At 37.5% G+C, this 25222-nt stretch overlaps 1 protein-coding gene and 1 long non-coding RNA gene across 2 annotated transcripts; both read left to right on the forward strand.

The window, feature by feature from the left end:
• Positions 1-2127: 2127 nt before the first annotated feature.
• On the forward strand, positions 2128-2509 carry LOC138913721 (uncharacterized). Its single transcript, XR_011419536.1, has 3 exons — positions 2128-2221; positions 2285-2334; positions 2408-2509. It is a non-coding gene; the product is annotated as an uncharacterized lncRNA (long non-coding RNA).
• A 16443-nt stretch (positions 2510-18952) lies between these two features.
• LOC123003301 (uncharacterized) lies at positions 18953-20634 on the forward strand. The gene is made up of 4 exons (XM_070218017.1): positions 18953-18983; positions 19254-19740; positions 19803-20295; positions 20554-20634. The coding sequence occupies exons 1-4, from the start codon at positions 18953-18955 to the stop codon at positions 20632-20634; spliced, it is 1092 nt and encodes a 363-aa protein (XP_070074118.1).
• The last annotated feature ends 4588 nt before the right edge of the window (positions 20635-25222 follow it).

Here is a 25222-nt window from a genome sequence, read left to right on the forward strand (position 1 = left end):
TTTTGACAAATGACCCCTCATTCGACGGGTATTTTCAAAAGGAATAGAACTAAAACATTGCGAGGGGGCATTTATCCCCACCGGCCCCAACAGGTCCAAATGTCGAAATTTTCACTTTTTTACTTTCACCGCCCTCTCTCCCAAGCCAATTGATTTTCTTAAAGTCTTGGTATGCAATCCTGTTAGTTTTCGCAATACCTTTCGAAAGGTTTATTATTCATTATGATCGGACCATCACAGTAGATTTTCATTTCTTCGTGTATATATAGTAGTCGCCTTCGCACACTCTCCTGGTGCGCTTCGTCACTACATGGACTGCCGTCCATAGTGATAAGGTATTAGATGTAAATATTCAAGATATATCGTGCAAAATGACGCAAGTGTGCTCCAACGCACACTATTACTAATATGTAACCTTTTTTCAAATCAAAAATTTTTTGTAAAAGATATGCCCTTTCAAAGTTGAACAATTTTTCACTTAAAAAAACACACCGTTTTTAGGTAATTTTTCGCACTTCCGGGGGGTTTTTCTTAAAAACTAGGCATCGAATCGCTTTGCTTCTTTTTTCCACAGTTTGGTGTGTTAGTTAAGAGTAAAAAAAAGTAAAACATATTGCAGTTTGCCATCCGCATCTCTTAGTTATGCGTTATTTGGAAAACGTCCATTTTTTCCATATTTTTCAACTTTGATGGAAAATAAAAAAAAAACATTTAATACTATTTTTTTTATACTTCCGTAAAACGTTATTTGGACTTTCTTCTTGATATTACGAAAGTTGTAGCTGCGTCCGCCTGCGTCCGCGGTTTTAAGAGCCAAAAAAGGGAAAAAAGTCATGGTCCAAGAAATTGCATATCGCGCAACCTTGTGAAAGATTTGTCCAAAACATGGTTTTAAAGCAGTGGTGGCCAGCAGAGGCAGCGCGCAGGGCCCACGGGATAGGCAATTTCTCTGCCGCTGCTCTGCCAGCGCGCTGCAGCCTTTCGGCGCACATGTACACTGTCAAGCTGAAAAACGTCACGCACACAGGCAAATTCGTGCACCCAGTCGGAAGTTTTGGAGTGGTCGGTTTTCGGAATGCATCCGGCTCGCATCTTTGTCCACAGTAAAAATGCGATACAATGTTGGACAGCATCCAGAATGCTTTCTAGATGCAACCCAAGTCATCACTCCCCTATAGGTTCTTTTGGAAGGCAAAATGGGAGCGATCCGTGCAATCGTAGCTTCTCGTACGTCGCAGCCGAGCCCTTGCCGAAACTCGAACGCTTGCCGATCGTTCGTTTTGTTTTTTCAATCGGTGCAATTATAGCATCCATCGGAATGCATCCGGAGTGCATCCATTGGAAAGGAAAATATGAAATAATAATCTTTGAAACGGTAACTTTTGAAAAAAACAAATGAGAAGAACAAAAGAGACATAGCAAGAACGCGCGCGGTTTTTTCGTTTCTTATGCATTTCTTGTCACTTGCTTTTTGGAATTTGACCAGTTAAGTGTGATTGATTTTTCGGTTAAACCAATTTTAATCGTTTTATTTGTTTATAGTTCTTGAAAAACAATCATTTGTGCTTTTTTGTGCCAAGTAAGTATAGTGCGGTGATAAGTGGAAATATTAAATAAAAAATAATACCTCTTAACGAGGTAAAATAGCCATAACCAAATAAAAGTGTACTTAATTTTTTTAACCAAACAAAAATAATTGGGTGTGTGTTTAATAAACAGCGTGCTTTTAAAATAATTCTTATTCGGCCACTGCATCGCGTTGTTTAAGGTTTTTACCTATGCACAGTGTTTGTACATACAGTGAACCCCACGCATAGTCGGACACCCATTTTTGTTCTATCATAAAACTGCTCTAAAATCATACAAAAAAAGTGAAATACAATTTTTTGGCTCTTCTTTAAATTTTTGTGTTATCTATGAATAGCCTCCATATTTAAAACACACGTGTAAAAAATCAATAAAAATCAATTATAAGTTGTGTTTTAAATATGGAGGTTTTTTGTTTTTGTTAAAATATTAAGAGCTGTCAGTGAAAAGCTTAAATTATTTTTTATATTACTAATGAAAAAACGGGTGTCCGATTATGCGTGGGGTTCACTGTACCTGCAGTGTGCCGAGTGAGAATTTTTCACAACATTGTACTAACCAATTATTGTTTTTATTCTTTGCATGACCTCATGGACGGATTTTTGATAACGGAAGAACAACAACATCAACAACTGTAAGTATTAAATTTAATTTTAGTTTTTGTGTAACAAAAGTGCCGTTTTGGTTTCAATTGTAGGCAAAAGGAAGGGTTCTCCACATTTGCTGCGTTGAACGAAGCTCTGTACGGTAAGTATTAAAGATTGTTGCTGTTAATTTGGTAATTTCGTCTAACAAAATTTTAAAACTCTCTATTTTGCAGAATCTTAGAAGAGGGAAGGGTATAAAGAGACTACACGAAGAAAGGCGACGACCAGTGCAGATAAAGGATCGGACCATTGAGGATGATGGGGAAGAAGTAGGCTTAATTTAATTTTAATATGTTTAAAAAGAAAATCAAAGAAAAAAATATAAAATTTGAAAAAAAACTTATTTTTTTCACTTGTGAAAGCCGCATTTTAAAGCATCCAAAAGCAATCCAAAAGATGCGATCCAGAACGCATCTTTTGGAACGCATTCAGAAGCATTGCAAAAGATGCGTTCTGGATCGCATCTTTTGGAAGGGAAAAATGGAAACCAATCCCGAACGTTTCCCGAAGTTGAAACCCATGGCCGATGCGTGAAAAGGGAGCGCTCCAGGAGCGCTTCATCGGATAGCACCCATTTTGTCCCGCTTTGCTGTAAAAAGGAAGCGAGAAGTTCATCGGTCGGGCACGCATGCATCGGTGCTTTGGATGCTATCCATCATCCCTTCTGGATGCGTTCCACTTCCGACTGGGGCATGCTCGCACTCACACAAAAGCAATGCATTCTTTTATTGTATGTGTGCTGCTTCTGCTGGCCACCACTGTTTTAAAGTCATGAAAATTTGATATGATGTTCAACAGCTCGATATAAGAAACTTTAGTTCTACCAGTTTTGGAAAAACCCGCTAGTTTAGCGGAAAAACAGCTATAAATAGCTAAAATACTGAAGGCCTTAACTTCTAAACTAGTGAAGCTACAGACTTGTGCTATTTCTTGTTTAAAAGGTATTTTAAAATGCTTTAAGCGCCTCCTATATGTAATTTGTGTAACTGTAATATTTAAAAAGATATGCACAAAACACATTTTCTTAAAACTTTTTTTTAGTTTCTGTTATTTTTCTCAAAAACGGCTCTAACGATTTCCGTTAAAACTTCAAACTGTATAGCCCTTGAGATTCCATAAATTTTGGTATGTATCATGTTACTGTAAAAAAACACGTTTAAAAGTTATTCAGAATCGAAAATAGCAACTTTTGCCAGCTCAAAACAACTTACGCTGCCTAAGCATTGAATTTAGTATGTGCGAATCCAAACTGTATTCCAGGGTCATGGAATCACAACCTTGTCACAGAGTTAGAATCTAGTAATTATAGTCCAGAAATCTTAAGTCTATTGGAATTACCAGGTTTACCAAATTGTGACCATTATTTCAAAAAACATGAAATATAAAAATTTTTATTTTTAAAAAAAACTTAAATTTTTTTTTTTTTTTAGTTTTTAAAAATTAAAACAAAAAAATAAACTAAACAAAACAACATTAAAAAAAAAAAAATTTTTTTAACCTCCAATTTTTTTTTTTTTTATATTTTTTTTAAAATGACAACATAAAAAAAGAAACTAAAAAAAACAAAAACTTTTTAAAAAAAGTTTTTTTTTGTCGGAAAAAAATGGATTTGTTTTTAAATTCTGACTTTGCCGATTTGTAAGTACGCCTCTGCCACGCCCACTCCCTGTCTCAAGCAATAATTTGAAAGGTGGATCAATTATCTATCATTTGCCGTTTACATCATTCAATTATCTTCACTGGTTCAAAAGTTATGATTTATTACCAAAAAAAAGTCAAAAGGCGCCACTGTGCAACGGTTTTTTATTTTCAAACATTGTGAAAAAATATTTTAATTAAGCGTTTTTAACGAAAACTATCACTATGGACGGCAGTCCATGTAGTGACGAAGCGCACCAGGAGAGTGTGCGAAGGCGACTACTATATATACACGAAGAAATGAAAATCTACTGTGATGGTCCGATCATAATGAATAATACACCTATCGACAGGTATTGCGAAAACTAACAGGATTGCATACCAAGACTTTAAGGGCCGGTTTCTCGAGTCCCTGTCAAAGTCCCTGATAGCTATCTGTTCGAAAAACTTAAATACCAGATAAACTGTTCGTAAAAGCAAATCCGCTTTCTCGACTACTTTAATTTATCTGAAGGAGAAACAATTACAGAGTGCTGTTAACGCACAGAATTGTGCTGTGAAGCGCAAAAAATGGCGTGCTTCGATTATTTCATCAGCTGTTTGGGTATATTTCAAGGGAAAAGTCAGCTGTGATTTCGTTTCTTCTTCATAGTTGGCTTTGGGAAATCAGCTGTCATTCTATCGAGCCGAAAACGCTTAACAGGGACTCCGAGTCCCTGTCAAAGTTAGCTCTCACATTGGTGCTCGAGAAAGCCAAAATGCCTTAGCAGGGACTTTATCTGCGCGAGAAATGTTAGCCGGCACTCGAGAAACCGGCCCTAAGAAAATCAATTGGCTTGGGAGAGAGAGCGGTGAAAGTGAAAAAGTGAAAATTTCGAAATTTGGAGCTGTTGGGGCCGGTGGGGATAAATGCCCCCTCGCAATGTTTTAGTTGTATTCCTTTTGAAAATACCCGTCGAATGAGGGGTCATTTCCGACAATCCGACACTCCGTTCAAAAGTTATAGCCAAAATAAGATTTTCTTCTTCTTCCCAAAATGAAAATTTAATTCTGTTTGTCAATTTGTCCACTTGTCCACTTGTCCACTTGTCCAAAATATGTTTTTTAAGTTCTGAAAATTTGATATGACGTTCATCACATCGATATAAAAAACTTTTGTTCTACCACTTTTGGAAAAACCCGCTAGTTTAGCGGGAAAACAGCTATAAATAGCTAAAATTCGGAAAGCCGTAACTTCTATCCTACTAAAGCTACAGACTTGTGCTGCATCTCGTTTGAAAGGTATTTTTAAATGCTATAAATGCCTTCTATATACAATTTGTGTAAATGTAATAGTTAAAAAGATATGAACAAAAGAAAATTTGTTTAAACTTTTTTTTTAGCTTTTTTTTAATTTTCTCAAAAACGGCTCTAACGATTTTCCTTACAACTTTAAACTGTATAGCCCTTGAGATTCCTTAAATTTTGGTATATATCATGTTTATGTAAAAAATCGCGTTTAAAAGTTATTCAGAAACGAAAATAGCCACTTTTGCCAGCTCAGAACAACTAACGCTCCCTGAGTATTGAATTTTGTGGGAGGGTATCCGAACTGTATTTTAGGGTCATGGAATCAGTAAATTTGCAGTTAAGAGTTCCATATAGGAATCTTTTGTTCTACGACTTTTGGAAAAAGCCGCTACTTTAGCGGGAAAAAGCTAAAAATAGCTAAATTTCGTTAGTTTGTAAGTTCTACACTACTAAAGGTACAGACATGTGCTATACCTCGATTAAAAGGTATTTTGAAATACTTCAACGCCTTTTTAACTTAATTTGTTTAAATACAATGGTTTACAAATTATAATTGACCAATTTAAATTTAAATGTATATACTAGCTCCTATGAGAGCAAATATAAACAAACAAAAACTTCTGATATCAAATAAAAACACCTCTTAATGAGGTAAAAAACTAGTGACGACCGCACCTTCAACATACAAAAGTTCTGATATCAACATTTGTGACGAAAAATTATTACACTCGTCATTAAATAGACTTTCTAATCTTTTCTCATTCGTCACGCTGCAATAGAAAATGCCTGTAAAGGGAAAAAGGCTGGAATAGTTTGCTAGGGCGGGCCGAATGAGAAAAGATTAGAAAGTCTATTTAATGACGAGTGTAATAATTTTTCGTCACAAATGTTAATATCAGAACTTTTGTATGTTGAAGGTGCGGTCGTCACTAGTTTTTTACCTCGTTAAGAGGTGTTTTTATTTGATTAGTTTTACAGAAAAAATGTATAAAACAAAAAATACTCATTTAGGGTGTTCAATTGCGTTGCAAACGTTGTAAAGTGTAAAAGTGTAAATCAATTCCAACAACAATTTCTATACAAAATAGTTTTCAAAAGTAGGCCTTGAAAACTTTTTTGTATAGAAAAGTTTTCAAGGCCTACTTTTGAAAACTATTTTGTATAGAAATTGTTGTTGGAATTGATTTACACTTTTACACTTTACAACGTTTGCAACGCAATTGAACACCCTAAATGAGTATTTTTTGTTTTATACATTTTTTCTGTAAAACTAATCAAATAAAAACACCTCTTAACGAGGTAAAAAACTAGTGACGACCGCACCTTCAACATACAAAAGTTCTGATATTAACATTTGTGACGAAAAATTATTACACTCGTCATTAAATAGACTTTCTAATCTTTTCTCATTCGGCCCGCCCTAGCAAACTATTCCAGCCTTTTTCCCTTTACAGGCATTTTCTATTGCAGCGTGACGAATGAGAAAAGATTAGAAAGTCTATTTAATGACGAGTGTAATAATTTTTCGTCACAAATGTTGATATCAGAACTTTTGTATGTTGAAGGTGCGGTCGTCACTAGTTTTTTACCTCATTAAGAGGTGTTTTTATTTGATATCAGAAGTTTTTGTTTGTTTATATTTGCTCTCATAGGAGCTAGTATATACATTTAAATTTAAATTGGTCAATTATAATTTGTAAACCATTGTATTTAAACAAATTAAGTTAAAAAGGCGTTGAAGTATTTCAAAATACCTTTTAATCGAGGTATAGCACATGTCTGTACCTTTAGTAGTGTAGAACTTACAAACTAACGAAATTTAGCTATTTTTAGCTTTTTCCCGCTAAAGTAGCGGCTTTTTCCAAAAGTCGTAGAACAAAAGATTCCTATATGGAACTCTTAACTGCAAATTTACTGATTCCATGACCCTAAAATACAGTTCGGATACCCTCCCACAAAATTCAATACTCAGGGAGCGTTAGTTGTTCTGAGCTGGCAAAAGTGGCTATTTTCGTTTCTGAATAACTTTTAAACGCGATTTTTTACATAAACATGATATATACCAAAATTTAAGGAATCTCAAGGGCTATACAGTTTAAAGTTGTAAGGAAAATCGTTAGAGCCGTTTTTGAGAAAATTAAAAAAAAGCTAAAAAAAAAGTTTAAACAAATTTTCTTTTGTTCATATCTTTTTAACTATTACATTTACACAAATTGTATATAGAAGGCATTTATAGCATTTAAAAATACCTTTCAAACGAGATGCAGCACAAGTCTGTAGCTTTAGTAGGATAGAAGTTACGGCTTTCCGAATTTTAGCTATTTATAGCTGTTTTCCCGCTAAACTAGCGGGTTTTTCCAAAAGTGGTAGAACAAAAGTTTTTTATATCGATGTGATGAACGTCATATCAAATTTTCAGAACTTAAAAAACATATTTTGGACAAGTGGACAAGTGGACAAGTGGACAAATTGACAAACAGAATTAAATTTTCATTTTGGGAAGAAGAAGAAAATCTTATTTTGGCTATAACTTTTGAACGGAGTGTCGGATTGTCGGAAATGACCCCTCATTCGACGGGTATTTTCAAAAGGAATACAACTAAAACATTGCGAGGGGGCATTTATCCCCACCGGCCCCAACAGCTCCAAATTTCGAAATTTTCACTTTTTCACTTTCACCGCTCTCTCTCCCAAGCCAATTGATTTTCTTAGGGCCGGTTTCTCGAGTGCCGGCTAACATTTCTCGCGCAGATAAAGTCCCTGCTAAGGCATTTTGGCTTTCTCGAGCACCAATGTGAGAGCTAACTTTGACAGGGACTCGGAGTCCCTGTTAAGCGTTTTCGGCTCGATAGAATGACAGCTGATTTCCCAAAGCCAACTATGAAGAAGAAACGAAATCACAGCTGACTTTTCCCTTGAAATATACCCAAACAGCTGATGAAATAATCGAAGCACGCCATTTTTTGCGCTTCACAGCACAATTCTGTGCGTTAACAGCACTCTGTAATTGTTTCTCCTTCAGATAAATTAAAGTAGTCGAGAAAGCGGATTTGCTTTTACGAACAGTTTATCTGGTATTTAAGTTTTTCGAACAGATAGCTATCAGGGACTTTGACAGGGACTCGAGAAACCGGCCCTTAAAGTCTTGGTATGCAATCCTGTTAGTTTTCGCAATACCTGTCGATAGGTGTATTATTCATTATTAGATTAGAAAGTCTATTTAATGACGAGTGTAATAATTTTTCGTCACAAATGTTAATATCAGAACTTTTGTATGTTGAAGGTGCGGTCGTCACTAGTTTTTTACCTCGTTAAGAGGTGTTTTTATTTGATTAGTTTTACAGAAAAAATGTATAAAACAAAAAATACTCATTTAGGGTGTTCAATTGCGTTGCAAACGTTGTAAAGTGTAAAAGTGTAAATCAATTCCAACAACAATTTCTATACAAAATAGTTTTCAAAAGTAGGCCTTGAAAACTTTTTTGTATAGAAAAGTTTTCAAGGCCTACTTTTGAAAACTATTTTGTATAGAAATTGTTGTTGGAATTGATTTACACTTTTACACTTTACAAAATTTACAACGCAATTGAACACCCTAATTTATTTAATAGCTTTCATTTCTCCTACCTAGCTTTTTGACTAAGTTAATATATTAGAAGATATTTAAGAAAAACCGTTATTTTCCATGACCCCGTTATTTAAGCCAACTTTGACTATTTTTCATGTAATCAGGACCCATCCAAATCGATATTACTTATTAAAAATACTCTCAGTCATAACGCATGCATTTTTATATATTTTAAAGGATTTTTTTTTTTTTTTTAACGGTATTTTATTTATCGAATCTTCTTTCTTAGAGACTAACGACAAGTTTGCAAATCTTAATCTAGTTTATATATTTTAATTAATTACAAATTAATAATTTTTTTTGTTTTTTTTGGAATAACGGCCTTAACTATTGCTGCTGGGTGGGGAGGTCTCTTCGCCGGAGTCGTGTATAGCTTGTGGTCCAGATTAGAGACCGCGCAAGGTCATTAGGATGGGCCTGGAGCTTGAGATTATACTTTGTTTTCGCTTTGTCGAGTTCGTCTTTAACTAAGCCTATGTTTAGATCTTTATGAATATTTTCATTCCGTATATACCACGGCGCTCCTGTTATAGTTCTCAGTATCTTTGATTGAGCTCTCTGGATTATTTCTAAGTTGCTGGCACATGCGTTTCCCCATAGCTCGGACCCATATGTCGAAATTGGTTTTAGGACTGCATTATGCAAGAGTATTTTGTATTCTAATTTTAATGGCGAGCGGGCGTTAATAAGCCAATGTAGATTGCTGGCTTTAAATTTTAAATGATTTCTCTTAGCTTCGATATGTTTACGCCAAGTGAGTCGTCTATCCAGGTGGACTCCTAGATATGTTACTTCAGTTGTTTGTGGCATAATAATGTTGTTCAGGGATAGTGAAGGGCAGGTTTGCCTGTTTAGGGTAAAAGTAACATGTTTACATTTTTGTTCGTTAACGTTTATGCGCCAGTCTGCTAGCCATTGTTCTAGAAGCACGAGGTGATCTGCTAGGTGTTGCGTTGCTCTAAGAGGACATTTAGACCGACTTAGGATGGCAGTATCATCGGCGAAGGTTGAGGTTGTTGTAAGAGTGGATGTCGGGAGGTCTGCAGTATAAGTAATATACAAGCACACTTCCTTGGGGTACTCCAGCTTTTATTGGATGATAATTAGAGATGAAATCTTTGCATCGCACTGCGACAGTGTCGATCCACCATAAATCCAATTTTCCATGAATTTGAGCCATACCCGGCTTGTATTATTCTGTAGGATGTAAACTTTCAGTTGGTACCCATTTTTATTTTTCAGAAGTTTGCAACGGAGTGAAGGAGACGTTTCCGACCCTATAAAGTATATATATTATTGATCAGCATCACTAGACGAGTCGATCTAGCCATGTCCGTCTGTACATTCGTCTCTCAGTTTTAAAGCTATCGGGCTAAAACTTTCCCAAAAATCTTCATCCTTTTGCAGGTAGTATATAAGTCGGAACGAGCAGGATCGGACAACTATATCATATAGCTCTCATAGGAATAATCTGGAAAAAAACTTTAAATAAATTATATCTTGGTTGTTTTTGAACATCTTTTGAAAATACCATCTCTCAAATAAAATTTTATCAAAATCGGACGACTATATCATATAGATGCGATAGGAACGATCGGAAAATTAAAGGAAATATAATAGCAAATAAATTATTGATTCGATGGTTTTTATTGTATTCTCTTCTACTCTGGGATATGACTTATTTTAAATATTTTCGAACTTCGATTTTAATTTTATCAATATTGAACTACTATAACATATAGCTGCCATAGAAACGATTGGAAAATTATGCTCTTTCCACACCAAAGCTGAATGTAGCATTTTGACATTTTTTGGTATACGTTACATTTTTCCCAAATATTTTCAAGCGGTTCTAGAGGTGGGAGAAAAGAGCATTCGACAATAAATGCTACTACATTTCGATATTCTCGTGCCTAAAATACCAAATATCTGAGTATTTTTTGACTATCGACACAACGGCCATCGCAAAATTTTTGAAATAATCAAGGCCCACTATAGATGATTTCTCTGCAGAAAAAAAATTACGAATAACTGCAGTTAACAAAGCCTGACCAATCTTTTGCCGCTCAGGTTTGTCACAGGAAGTAAGAGGCAACAAACCACCATATCGATAAGACCACCGAGGGATAGCAAAATCAACAATAAAATGATCCCAAAAAATGATCTAATGTGCATGCATAGCTTAAATAATAAACAATAAAGATAATGCAATATATAATGCAAAAAACAAAAGCTTAATAGAACATTCAAATCTTTATTGTCCATGGTCAATACATTTGATTTTTCAATAATGCCCATATTTCAGGTTTGGAAAAATATCTTCCTCATGAAAAGCTTTCAACGCTTTTCTTTGTGTTTCCGTGCCTGTGCTTTTTCTCTAGCTGTTTCTGAATTTTCAGCATGACAAAAATAAGATCATTTTTGTTAGCATTCAATATTTTGAATTTAAAAGCAAAGCACATCTGTTTTCGAAATAATAAATGCCGAAGGCTAAATGCTGTCCCGTGCGGACAGGAAATAGCATTTTTTTGAATACCGAAAAAATACTACAGTATGTACATCAGTGAGGAAACGGCATTAGTGAGAAATAATGGGAAATTTAACATTTTGAATTAATGGGAATTGTCCAGCTAAGCGCTTAGCTAGACCGCGCAACACAGCTGAGAAGAAGAGCGCCGTATAACAGCTGTCCCTTGTTGTTGTTTTCGGCTGCTGCAGCGAGTCATCGGCTGCGTCCGATCGTAATTCAGTTCGTTTTCTACCTCTCGCCTTTTCGTTTCGCATGCAAACGGCAAGCATTTGGCTTGCCGTCTTTGCAATCATTGAATTGAACCAAAGCTCGCAAATAACTGTTGACCGATTCGTGCGGTCTCCAAATAACTGTTTTTCTCTGAGACTTTGAGCAAACAATCAGAGAGCAACCGATTGAATTGTTCGTACAGAAATTTTGCTCGCATTCAGCCGACGAGCAGTTTTTTCGGTTTTTTTTTGCCCGGCTCGCTTACAGACCGATTGCTCCTGAACGACGATTCAAAAAGTCTTTTGCGCATTTGTAGTTCAATTTTACAAGGTAGTCCCGTCGGTAGTAAACTGTTACCTACACTGATAGTACGTGCGAGTGAAAGGAAGATATCGCCCGAGCACGGTAACTAAAAGCCAAACTAAAATTGTAAAATTGTAATTTTAATTCATTTATTTAGAATTAAGATTAACAATGAACAGTGCATTTAAATTATCCGCATTCAATGAGCTCCGTCGTTCACTAAGAATAAAATGTAAAGCTGAAAATGCTCTTTCAACAGAGACTTGAGTAGCAGGTATTGTGTTACATTTACCAAGTGTGACAGCATCATCCGATGAAGACAACAATTAATTATGTAATTGATCATGCAGACAGCATGTGCAAAAACAATAAGGTCACGTGTCAACCACTGTTGTCAATTACGTAAGAATATCTAACCCCACCTGCTAAGTTACATAATTGCCGTGGAAGACGCTTAGCATGCAGAAAAGTTTCACGTGGCCGTCAGCACGCGCCGAATGCAAAAACAAGAAGATGACACCTATGGTGAACAGGTGGATGCACTTGCGTGGCCTCACTTAAATACCGGTGACACACGGAAATTGGACACTTTGCAGGTGGATGCACCGGCGTTGCACTCTAACTTCACCATGGGGGAGTTCAAGCTGGGTGCATTGATGAGAAGGGATTCTGAATGGAACAGGAATTTTAATAGGAACGATGGAATTCACCTCTCTCCGATCTTAGTCCCGGAAAACCTTTATAAAGAGCCACACCTGAAAAGGGAGGCTCAGAAAAAGAATCGGGCTAAAAATGAACCGTGAACCAAAAAGGACTAAAGGATCCAGGAACAAAGCAATATATAGTTGGTCCTGGCTAAAACATATGCAATATGGGAGGAAAGACCTCCAAGGCCGACAACGACTCAGCTAACGTTGTCAACAATGTCCAAGTAGTCGATTACTCAGAACAGATTGATAAACTATACAACGCCCTGATCATTATTGCTGTCCTTTTGCTCCTTAATGTGGCTATGAATGCATATGTAATGCACAAGCGCAATTTGAGGAAGAAATACACAGTGAACAATAGTGATATCGAACGCGCTCTGGGCTTAAATACCATTTCGCAGCAATAAGGTGAAATCAAAAAGAAAAAAGAAACAATTATACCATAACATTAACAAAACCATGGCAGGAACGAACTCCAAGGACATAGATCCTAATTGCCAAATACAAATAATAGACCACAATCAACAAATCGCGGAAGTGTTCTATATTCTCGTTTTTATTGCCGTGCTCCATTTAATCCGAATCGCGATGAACATCCGAGCATTGCGAAAAGTACAACACAATAATCAGTTTGCAGTATAAGTGTGCCGAGAAGATAAGTGCATGAAATAGTAAACCGCCAACGGCGCCAAAGTATAAATCCATTGGAGTGGAGTGGAATCGGAGTGGAGTGAAGAGCCGTCTATCCGCGACAGTCGTGTGCCATGAAAAACGCTCGATCGGCGAAATTATATATTATTATTTTTGTTGTGCGAACTTAATCTCAACCATATGTATAACTTAGTGTAATAAGTGAAGTATAACCACATATTGGTACCTCAAAAGAGTTTAGACATGCACAAATATATATATAAACATTTCTTCAAGCTTACAGCCTGTACAACAGTAAGGAGAGCTCTCTTCGCTGGAGATATTAGAGGGTGAGTTTTACGGAACCCAAGTTCCACTCTCTATATATTATTTCTTATTTATATATATTTGTGCATATACAAAAAAAATACATAATGTTAACTACGAAAGTTATTGCTAAAACTTATGAGAAGGATTCAGATTTTAATAGTCGATCCGAATATGTTTTAATGAAATGTTCACTTCCAATATCTGTTAATGAATTCGAACAAAAATATATGGATTTATACAACCTAGATTTTTCTCCGATTAGCCATTGCACTAACACTCAGAAAGCGTTTGTTATATCTACCCTTCCGTTTACCAAGGTATATTCTGTCATTGAAGAAAATCAATTTCTCGGGAGAATTATGAGGTTTGTAATTACTCGTAAATAATAAGTTCCGGGAATCAAATCTTTACTTTCATAGATTATCTTAAAGAATATTATCTTAATAAGTAGTGCAAAACCGTACTACGGAATATAATATTATTTTTAAATTTTATTATTAAGTACTCTTAAATACTTATACTTTTAAATTGTACTTAAAATATGAAGTACCTCTCATTAACCTATATTTGTAATAGTATTAAGCATTTATATAATAAGTGCGTGTTGATAACATTTAGTTCTAACTAAGTAAGCGAACTCCAATTAATGAGTTCTAATTATTAGCATACACTAAGCACTATTTTGTTAATTTACTTTATTACCCCTTAAATAATTTTAACTACTTTTATTATCCATGTTAATCATATGTATAGGTAATATTTCGATAATATTGTAAAATCTGTATTCCGTTTTTTTTTCTATTAAATAAAATTTTGTTTTTCCAAAATTGAAAATAAGTCTTATTTTCCAATTTTTTTAATAAAAATTGAAAATAAGTCTTATTCTCCAATTTTTATTATATAAATTAAAAATAAGTCTTATTCTCCAATTTTTATTATATAAATTGAAAATAAGTCTTATTCTCCAATTTTTATTATAAAAATTGAACGCAAATATCTTTTAAACCAATGCGAATATGGGCCAAAATCTAAAACAGGATTGATCTTCGAGTCAATACCTTTCATATGAGCTATGACATGACTATGTCCAAGGATATTTTAAGGACTTATAACGCCTTTTAATGTTTTATATATGTAACTTCTATGTTCGGTGGAAGTACATGACGTCAAAAAAAAAACCATTTAGTACCAGAAAATCCAAATGTTAAGAATAAATATCCCAGTCGAAATGCACCTGTCCATCTGTCTGATTTTGCATAAAGTAATTAAAAATGAAAGTAGCGAATTTTCCAATTATTTAAAAGTATATTTAGTTAAGTTAAGTTATGTATGATCCACACAAATAAATCCTCTTGTTCCTAAGAATTCGCGGTTTTTTAAGAATCGACATAGAATACATATTTAGGTATCTGAAGTTATGTAAGATACACAAAAATATATATATAAATATATAACTTAATATATAACTTAATATAATAATATATAACTTAACTTAACTAAACATACTTTTAAATAATTGGAAAATTCGCGACTTTCATTTTTAATTACTTTATGCAAAATCAGACAGATGGACAGGTGCATTTCGACTGGGATATTTATTCTTATCATTTGGATTTTCTGGTACTAAATGGTTTTTTTTTGACGTCATGTACTTCCACCGAACATAGAAGTTACATATATAAAACATTAAAAGGCGTTATAAGTCCTTAAAATATCCTTGGACATAGTCATGTCATAGCTCATATGAAAGGTATTGACTCGAAGATCAATCCTGTTTTAGATTTTGGCCCATATTCGCATTGGTTTAAAAGATATTTGCATTCAATTTTTATAATAAAAATTGGAGAATAAGACTTATTTTCAATTTATATAATAAAAATTGGAGAATAAGACTTATTTTTAATTTATATAATAAAAATTGGAGAATAAGACTTATTTTCAATTTTTATTAAAAAAATTGGAAAATAAGACTTATTTTCAATTTTTATAATAAAAATTAAAGAATAAGACTTATTTTCAATTTTTAATTTAAAAATTGAAAAATAAGACTTATTTTTAATTTATAAAATAAAAATTGAAAAAAAAGGTTTATCACGTTTTCCCATTTGCCGAACCATACTAAGTAAGTGGTTTTTTTCCCTTATTTTTTGGACGCTATTTTGACTATCAATTTTTTTAAACTCATAACACTTATTTGCAGTCCTTGATAAAAACGAAAGATATCGCTTTTTAACGATAGACGGCGATACATTTCGTCGAAGTTGTCTACTTCAAAATATATTTTGATTATTTTTTCGGAAACTGGCTCTTTCTTTGCTTCTGGAATAGTCTGCATGTCATCCAAAAATGCAGAGAAAAGTGACTTTTCTTCTGATGCAGATGAGGATGAGGAAGAGGGGTCCATATCCAGATTAGCTTCATCAATTGTCTGCAATGTAACAGTTTGTGCGGAGGGAACCTTTAATAATAAATCAAATTATGTTGTAATTTATTGTTTACAATAATAATAAAAACAGGTGTTAGTGTGTGACGAGGACAATTCTACTTATTAAAACTAAGAACACACATCTAAAAGCATCTAAAACATAATGGACACAGGACCTATACTTCAATAACACTAGTTTACAAAATAATATTCTTGGAGAGCTCCAAAGCAATTGATGGAAAATTCTGTTAGTGTTCGACCCCCAAATCACGAAAATTCTACTAATTTTTTTTCGATGGCACAGTTTTTTTTTAAAGATTTTTTAAAGTTCAAAATGTTAAATATCGGACATTTTTCGAATTTCTTTCTATATCTCGGCAAATATCCACCCAATTGGGCCAGTTTTTGTTTCATTATAAAGTCAATAGATCAGAGTTTAACTTTGCCATACAGATCAATATGATTGGATAAGTAATGGCAGCGCAGCAGCTCGACAAAGATGAAAAATGTGTTTTTTGGTCGTAAAAACTCGAAATAAATCCGTTGAAAAATTATAATGGGTACAAACTTAAAGTTTACATCCCACCGGACAAAACAAGCCGAGTATGGCCCAAATTCATAAAAAATTGGATTTATGGTGGATTTTTAAAGTTCGGATTTTTCAACTTTTTTCGGTTGACAAAGTTCAAATTTTAGTTTTATCCTAGGCGGCGACATGTAAACAAAAATGAGTGGTGATGGCAGCCGGGTCAAAAAATAGCTAAATCAGATATTTAAAAGCTAGAAAATTATAAAAATGAATTTAATTTTTAAAAATTCCTTAAAAAATATAAAATTGCTTGCGTTATGACTGTGAGTATTTTTAATAAGTAATATCCTTTCAAAAAAGCATCGAAAACAAAAACATACCGTTTGCCTTCGCTCCATTTAAGTAATGTCAAGCGGCAATATTCGCAAATTCTCCTCGGTAAAGTAGAGGAAATATCGACCTTCTACCTCACTGTCAAAGGGTCGAAATGTATTGCTCATAATAAATTTACCACACACATTGCAAAAAGTGTCTGGACCATTTAAGCAATTGTATTCCTTAATTTTATTCAGTATCACACACAATCACAAGCACAATCCTCTTTTTTTATTCGTAGTCTTATTTTCGTTTTTTGATACTGCAGTACTTATTAAAAAAAGCATGCTTTTTTTGAAAGTATGGTTATTTCATAAGAATGATTTATTCAAATGGATATTACTTATTAAAAATACTCACAGTCATAACGCAAGCAATTTTATATTTTTTAAGGAATTTTTAAAAATTAAATTCATTTTTATAATTTTCTAGCTTTTAAATAAATTTAGCTATTTTTTGACCCGGCTGCCATCACCACTTATTTTTGTTTACATGTCGCCGTCTAGGATAAAACTAAAATTTGAACTTTGTCAACCGAAAAAAGTTGAAAAATCCGAACTTTAAAAATCCACCATAAATCCAATTTTTTTTGAATTTGGGCCATACTCGGCTTGTTTTGTCCGGTGGGATGTAAACTTTAAGTTTGTACCCATTATAATTTTTCAACGGATTTATTTCGAGTTTTTACGATATATACAGCCGACCTACAGAGGACCAAAAAACACATTTTTCATCTTTGTCGAGCTGCTGCGCTGCCATTACTTATCCAATCATATTGATCTGTATGGCAAAGTTAAGCTCTGATCTACTGACTTTATAATGAAACAAAAACTGGCCCAATTGGGTGGATATTTGCCGAGATATAGAAAGAAATTCGAAAAAAGTCCGATATTTAACATTTTGAACTTTAAAAAATCTTAAAAAAAAAACTGTGCCATCGAAAAAAAATTAGTGGTATTTTCGTGATTTGGGGTCGAACACTAACAGAATTTGCCATCAATTGCCTTGGAGCAGTTTGGCTGTAAACTAGTGTAACACTCCGTCTTACTTGGTTCAGCTCAAACAGGCGAAAAGGAATTTTTTTAAATTTTGCTTTGCCAACCATTTTTGGTGTTCTGTTAAAACGCAGTTTATATATCTTATACATCTATATCAAATAATATATTTTTATTTGGACGTTACTTACCTATGAGTTTCAGTGTGCACTTTTTTGCATATTTTGCGGCAGATGCTAATTTTGTCGCTAATCTCGTTTAGCTTATTAATGTCATAGACACACAGCTGAAGTGTGTGCGCAGCACATCGTACGAGATGAATGTTCGCCAAGTCCAGGTCATTAAGCTTTCCCATTAAATTTTCCCCTCCAGTGTCATCCTCGAAAAGGGTCTCCTTTGTGTCGTCATTTAATATTTGAACGGCTTTAACCATGTTTCTCCCGTTATCAGATGTAACACTGTGTGTGTACAATTTATTAAAGTCATATGCAAAATAAATGGAATTTTTACTTGAAGATTTGATCCAGAATTATTCCGTAATCGTCAAGAATTTCCAAAGTTTTTATTATCTCAGTCTTGTTAATGTTTGTGTGAATCATTTGCATGTTCACACCTAGAACCGCTTTGTCCTTGTTGCCACGTCAATTTTTAGCGACATTAGCTTTCCCTTGACCGAAGCCCTTATGCCGTCTTTGATGGAATGTTCTCGAGCGGACACGAAACTCATACGGGGGTGTCACAGAAAACCATTCCAACCGAATTTCCCCCGAATATCAAATCTCGGTGTCACAGACGACACTTTTGACGGTTTCTAAATTCCACGTATTTTGGCGGACGTTTTGATCAAATTAACCAACTTACAGATGTTTCCCAAAAATATAACTTTATTTAAAGCAACTCTAATGAATTTTATGAACTAACTGCATTCTACGATTTTTATAGCTACTTCGGGTTATATTTAAAAATATGCGTTTTATAGAACCTCTTGGTCGTCAGCCGTCGGGTACACAGGGGGACCAACGGGGGACTCGTCCCCTGCCGTAACTGTGTGCACCGATGGTAGTGCGACTATACTCTCCCCGTGAGGCCGTTGGAAGCAGGTCCATAGCCTAGCTATGACTATGGATGCTGACGAATCGTAGTCGGGCGTACCTGGGTAGGTCTTTAAAGTGCCCTCAAGTCATGCGTATCAAGCGACCCGTGCCCACTGACTTTCAGGTTTGCAGCTGAGGGGTAAATCCAGCTGTGTTTTAACGGAGCCTTCCCAGGGCCGGGCAACCCTGGGTCGGAAGTGGCCTTGCCGTGGCTTTGGGGCGGAGTCACGGTCGACCTTTTCATAGAGCCCCAACAACCCTCAGGCCCGCCGCGCTTGCCTGGTCGAGCAACGCGGGCGATTATGTTTTGAAAATTAAACCTAACACCGTAGCTTCGGACCTCACGGGGGAGGTTAAACCCCAAACCGATTCCGCTACCATCGAGGAAGGGCCGCGAACACCCAGCCAGGGTGCTCCGGCTCCGATGGGAACGGAAGGGGCTGCTAAGACCAGCACCCCACTAGACACCAAGAACTACAACCCACACAACAGCGGAACCCAGCCGCGTAACAGCAAGGCAGCCACTGTTACGCATCAGCAGCGCAAGGCCAAGGTCAGCCGGGGTCGCTTTATTCTCGGCAAGATATCCAAGAATGAGGCAGAGGGCAAGACTGACCAGCGCGATGCGGAGGACAAGACTCGATGCCTTGCGGAGATCGCAGACTTCGAAGAATACATGAGGACGCGCCCGGAGGCCACTGAAACCAACACAAAGAGGGACCGCTCGCACGAGGCAAGCGTCAGCGACGTAGCCAGAGACAGCCTCGCGATGGCACTGGTGGACGACCTGCACGACGACGGACGCCTGCTGTCGGAGAAGTGGGAGGAGATCGAGGTCAAGGTGGCCGACATGATAGCAGAAAGGCTATCAGCCGTGCCAGATGGTCCGACCCCTCCTTCGACTCGTCGGACATGGTCAGGGGGCACCGGGTGATCAAGTGCGATGACTCGTTCTCAAGGACCTTCCTGGCGGAATGCATAGCCAAGATTGGAGATGCATGGGACGGCCTTAGTATTAGGCTCGTCCACGCCAAAGAGATTCCAAGGAGGCCGCGGGCTCGCATTTGGTTGCCAAAGGAGCAGACTGACCAAGGAAAGGTGCTGTCGCTGCTGAGGGCTCAGAACCCAGAAGTGCACACAGAGGACTGGGCGATACTTAAAGAAGAGAAGGAGATGAAGACGAGCCAGCCGTTCCTCTTCCTTATCAACCAGCGCTGCCTGCCGCAGCTTGAGAAGGCCGACTACACCATCCGGTACGGTTTACGGAAGGCCAAGATCAAGGTCTTTCTGGCAGAGCCGGATGATGTTCTCGAGGAGGTCGATGACACCAACAAGCTGTTGGATGACCTGGTCATCGACGACAAGACCCCAGACGTAACACCCAACACCGATGCCTAATGTCGTACAGATTAACCTGAAGCGCAGCACGCATGCTTCAGCCAATCTTGCAGTTCTTCTCAGTGAGAGGAACATTGACATAGGCATCGTTCAAGAGCCATGGACTCGAGACGGACAAATTTTAAGTCTAACACAACAAGGATATACACTCTTTTATACTAACTCGACAGGTAGGCCGAGAGAAGGTATTATTATAAAGAATAACTATAACGCAATTCTATTCCCCAATCTTAGCACACCGGATCTAGCAGTTGCCAGGTTCGTGGCGGCGGAGGGGTCATCGATGGTGATAGCCTCATCCTACATGGCCCATGATGAACCGGCTCCACCTGAGCCAGTCATCAAGCTGCTGCAATGGGCGAAAGACACAAAGACTACTCTTGTGCTCGGATGAGACGCTAACGCGAGGCACACACTATGGGGAAGCTTGGAAACCAACGAAAGGGGCGAGTCTCTTTTTGATAATATTATCTGCCGCAACATCACCATATGTAATAGAGGTAACACACCCACCTTTATATTCCCAAGCACAAGGGAATTTCAGGGATGGGAAGAGGTGTTAGACCTCACTTTAGAGACAGAATTTAGTAGATATAAAGTTGAAAAGTGGGTAGTGTAGAAACAAAATTCCTTTTCAGATCACAGGTACATTTTCTTCGAAATTTCGATTACGATTAGCAAATCGGAACCGAAACGTAACCCCCGTAGAACAAACTGGGACAAATTCGGTAAGATTGTCTACTCGAAAGTTATCAACAGAAGAATACGGGTACAAACCTCTACGACGACCCTGGACAAGGAAGTAGAGGACCTAACAAACATTCTAAACAAAGCATATAAGGAAACCTGCAAGGTTTCATACTCTAAGAAACAACACCCTTTATGGTGGACCAAAGAGCTTTGCACTCTGAGAAAGATGGCAAGAAAAGCCTATAACTCTAGCTATGCTACCAAAGAATGGGAGCCATACAAAGAAGCACAAAAAGCATACAAAAAAGCGATATACGCAGCCAAGAAAGACTCTTGGAGGACTTACTGCGAATCGCTCGAAGATATAAAAGACTCGGCTAGACTAAGCAAGGTCCTTGCTAAAGGTTTTAAATGCCCAACTCTATTACACAAACAAGACGGATCAGCGACTACAACAGTGGAAGAATCCCTAGAGACACTAGTGGATACAGACTTTCCAGGTAACCTTCGAGAAAAGCCAGCACCTACTGAATGTCAGAGGGCTCATCAACCAACACACACAAGGGATATCATAACCATTGAAAGAATCAACTGGGCGATAAACTCTTTCGATAAATATAAGAGTCCGGGGCCAGACGGCATTTTCCCGGCAATGCTTCAAGCAACACAGGTCAGCATCAGTAGGTGGCTGAAAGCCATTTACATGGCTTGCATCAGACTAACACACAACACACAAGGTCATATCCTGGCAAAGGATTGCAGGTCGATCAGCCTTACCTCCTTCCTAATGAAAACGCTGGAACGAATGATCGATATTCATATCCGGGAAAACCGAGAAGCAGCATCTATCGGACGCTCAGCATGCGTACCAAAAGGGCAGATCGGCAGAAACGGAACTACACGAAGTAGTCTGCCACATAGAAAAATCGCTACATTTTAACCAATATACAATGACCACCTTCTTAGATATAGAAGGTGCGTTCAATAATGTAAACGCTGAATCCATACTGAGCTCCCTCAACTCGATCGGCATTGAAGGAGACATCAGGGCTTGGATCGGAGTTATGCTTACGAGCAGGACGATAACAGCCGATCTGAGTGGCACTTACCACGCTTTGTGGAGAGAGGCACACCTCAGGGCGGGGTTCTATCGCCACTGCTCTGGCTTATCAACATGAACGACATATTGAGACAACTCAATAGCGGAGGAGTAAAAGTAGTAGCCTACGCAGACGACGTAGTGTTGCTAGTATCAGGACCATTCCCAGATGTCATTAGTAACATAATGACGGGGGCTCTTACCCGACTCAATGAATGGGCAAAAACCTGCGGACTAGGTATAAGCCCGAGTAAAACCGAACTGATGCTCTTCACGCGAAGAACAAAGATCCCAACATACAGCAAACCAAAAATAGATGGAATCGAACTCGAGCTATCGGGTAAGGCTAAGTATCTAGGAGTGATACTTGACCCGAAGCTCTCGTGGAAACTGAACATCACGGAATGAGTAAGAAAGGCCAGCATAGCATTCTACTCGTGCAGGAAAATGTTCGGCAAAAACTGGGGAGGAAACTGGGTTATACACCCTAAGATAATATATTGGCTTTACACAGCAGTGGTAAGGCCAATCCTCACATACGGGGCACTAGTCTGGTGGCCAGCCCTGACAAGAGAATACAATATTACCAAGCTGACAAGAATACAGAGATCAGCGTGCGCAGAAGCTACAGGGGCATTAAGATCATGCCCGGCTGCCGCGTTGAACACTATTCTGGATATAATGCCGATAGAACTTTTCATAAAGGATACGGCAGCGCAGAGTGCGGCCAGACTGAAGGCAAGTAAATGCTGGAAAGGCTACCACACAGGGCACTGCCGTGTCTTAGAGGACAGCAACTATCTGGCAAAGAACCATTCCAACGAGGGAGGAACCGGACAAGATGAGGTATCACTCTACGGTGACGGCTCCAAGATGGACTGTGGTGTAGGGGCTGGAATTTTCGGGAAAAGCTGGGGAATAGAATCGAAATTCCACCTCCCAGAATCAGCGACAGTTTTTCAGGCTGAGGTACTTGCTATTTTAGAATCAGCCAAGCTTTCGATTCAGCAATGCCTCAGGAATAACAAGTTAGGATATACTCTGATAGCCAAGCGGCTGTCAAATCTCTCGCAGCAGCAAGAACCAACTCGACACTAGTAGTCGATTGTAAGTCGGCTCTTAACATACTAGCAACAAACAACTATGTACAGATAACATGGGTGCCAGGGCACAATGATATACCAGGAAACGAAAAGGCGGCTGAACTTGCACGAATGGGGTCGGCAGACGACTCCCACTAGTCTACCTGAATCCCTAAATACAGTCCAAGCAAGGATTCATGAACACTACAAAACACAAGCTAGTCGGAAAGGCAGGGTCTCAGGAGATCAAAACTCTGCTGGCCAACCATCAATAGCAAGAGAACTCGAGAGCTAATAACCAAAAGTAAAAGGGATATTAGAAGGATCACGGCACTCATCACAGGCCATTGGGCCATTGGCACGCAAGCCATGAAGATGGCGCTTCCGTACAACGCTAATTGCAGAAGCTGCAAAGAAAAAAACACAGGAGACACCTGAGCACATGATGTGTCATTGCCCAGCACTAAACCATATCATGGCGAGATACTTCGGGGCGTATCAGCTGGAATCATTGGGAGAAATAGGAAAGTAGAGGATAACTGCAATCCGAGGTTTTCTAAATGACGCAGGCTGGTACTGAAGAGAACAACAATTTACGAGGGTGTGGATCAAAACGGAGCTCAGCTCTTCTTGGAGGTCCTTAGAAAGGACCTCACTACTTCTACCTACCTACTATAAAACCTCTCAAAAAAATTAGCTAAAAAAAATTCGTCGGCAAACCGTCTACCTGGCAGGGTTACCAACTAGCTAGAACTTTAAAATACCAAATTTGTCAAGATTTCAGAGTTGACGAATTATTTATTCAAATGTACTAAGTATTGTAGTTAAAAATGAAACTTATTTGGTAAAAATTTCATGGTAAAAGAAGTTGTAGGTTTTGAGAAATTAATAAAAACAGGACGCCTTTTCAAAAAGTTGGCATCACTGTCGTGAAAAAATGTCCTATTTTTGACGGGTAAAACGCCGGCTGTGAAGAAAAAGAAGATATGTAAGTAAACAAGTACAACATTTTTGTTTGTTATTAATTTAAACTAATAAACGTTGCTAATTTTCAGGGGTAAACATAGGTCACCAGCGCAAGACGCTATATTCTTGCGATTCATTCGCGATAATATCGACATTGCCAAAGGATTTACTTGGGGCGACCGCGTTCTGGTGACCACCGCTTGGGAGGACCTGGCCAGTGAGCTAAATGCCCATGGACCACCGTGTAAAACCGCTGACGGGTGGCGCCGAGTAAGTATATAGTATGTACTACATACACACTTGTCTATTAAATGTGATTTTTGGTAAATAAATTAAGGTTTGGAAGGATTGGAAGCAGTCGATAAAAAAAAGATTGCGATTAACAAAAAGGAATAGCTGGGGCTGAGGCTTTTGGGTTAGGCAAGGAAGACGAGCTCCCAGCCCCTTAAGGTAAACCCATCGATTTACAATTTTTAATTTACAAAGCTTCAAGGCCTTGAAAGGAAATCAGTGCTGCCCCCCAAAGTGAAGACGAAGACATGGTCGAAGAACCCGCCATCTTCCAATTGCCGCGAGAGTCTCCAACTCCAAAAAGAAATTCCAAGGCTGGATTTCATTTAAATGGAAACGCCGATCTCAGCACCCTTGTAGCCGAAGAAGGTGCAAAGATAGCTAAAATGACTGAGGGTATTAAGAATTTAAATAAGACCCTAAAGGATGGCAAAGATGCCATTGTAAAACAAATGATAAAGCAAAATGAACTTATTGCGGAAAACAATCGTTTGTTAAATTTATTAATAAATAAAAACATCTAGCAAAAAAAATTTAAATACAGCTTTTTATTCAAATTATGTTCAACGGCGCCTTAATGTTGCTTTGATTTCATCTCGAATACTCGATGCTTCTGAAGGTCCATTATTTACTTCATTTACATCTTCCTCAATCGCATCATTTTGATTTTTGTACCTTTCAACATCGAAATCCGGGTCATTGCGATCACGGCAAAGGTTGTGGAGCGCACTGCACACATTAATAATGCGGCTAACCTTTAAGGGGTGGTACAACA

This window comes from Drosophila takahashii, chromosome 4 (genome assembly GCF_030179915.1).
Source record: "Drosophila takahashii strain IR98-3 E-12201 chromosome 4, DtakHiC1v2, whole genome shotgun sequence".
Lineage (NCBI taxonomy): Eukaryota > Metazoa > Arthropoda > Insecta > Diptera > Drosophilidae > Drosophila > Drosophila takahashii.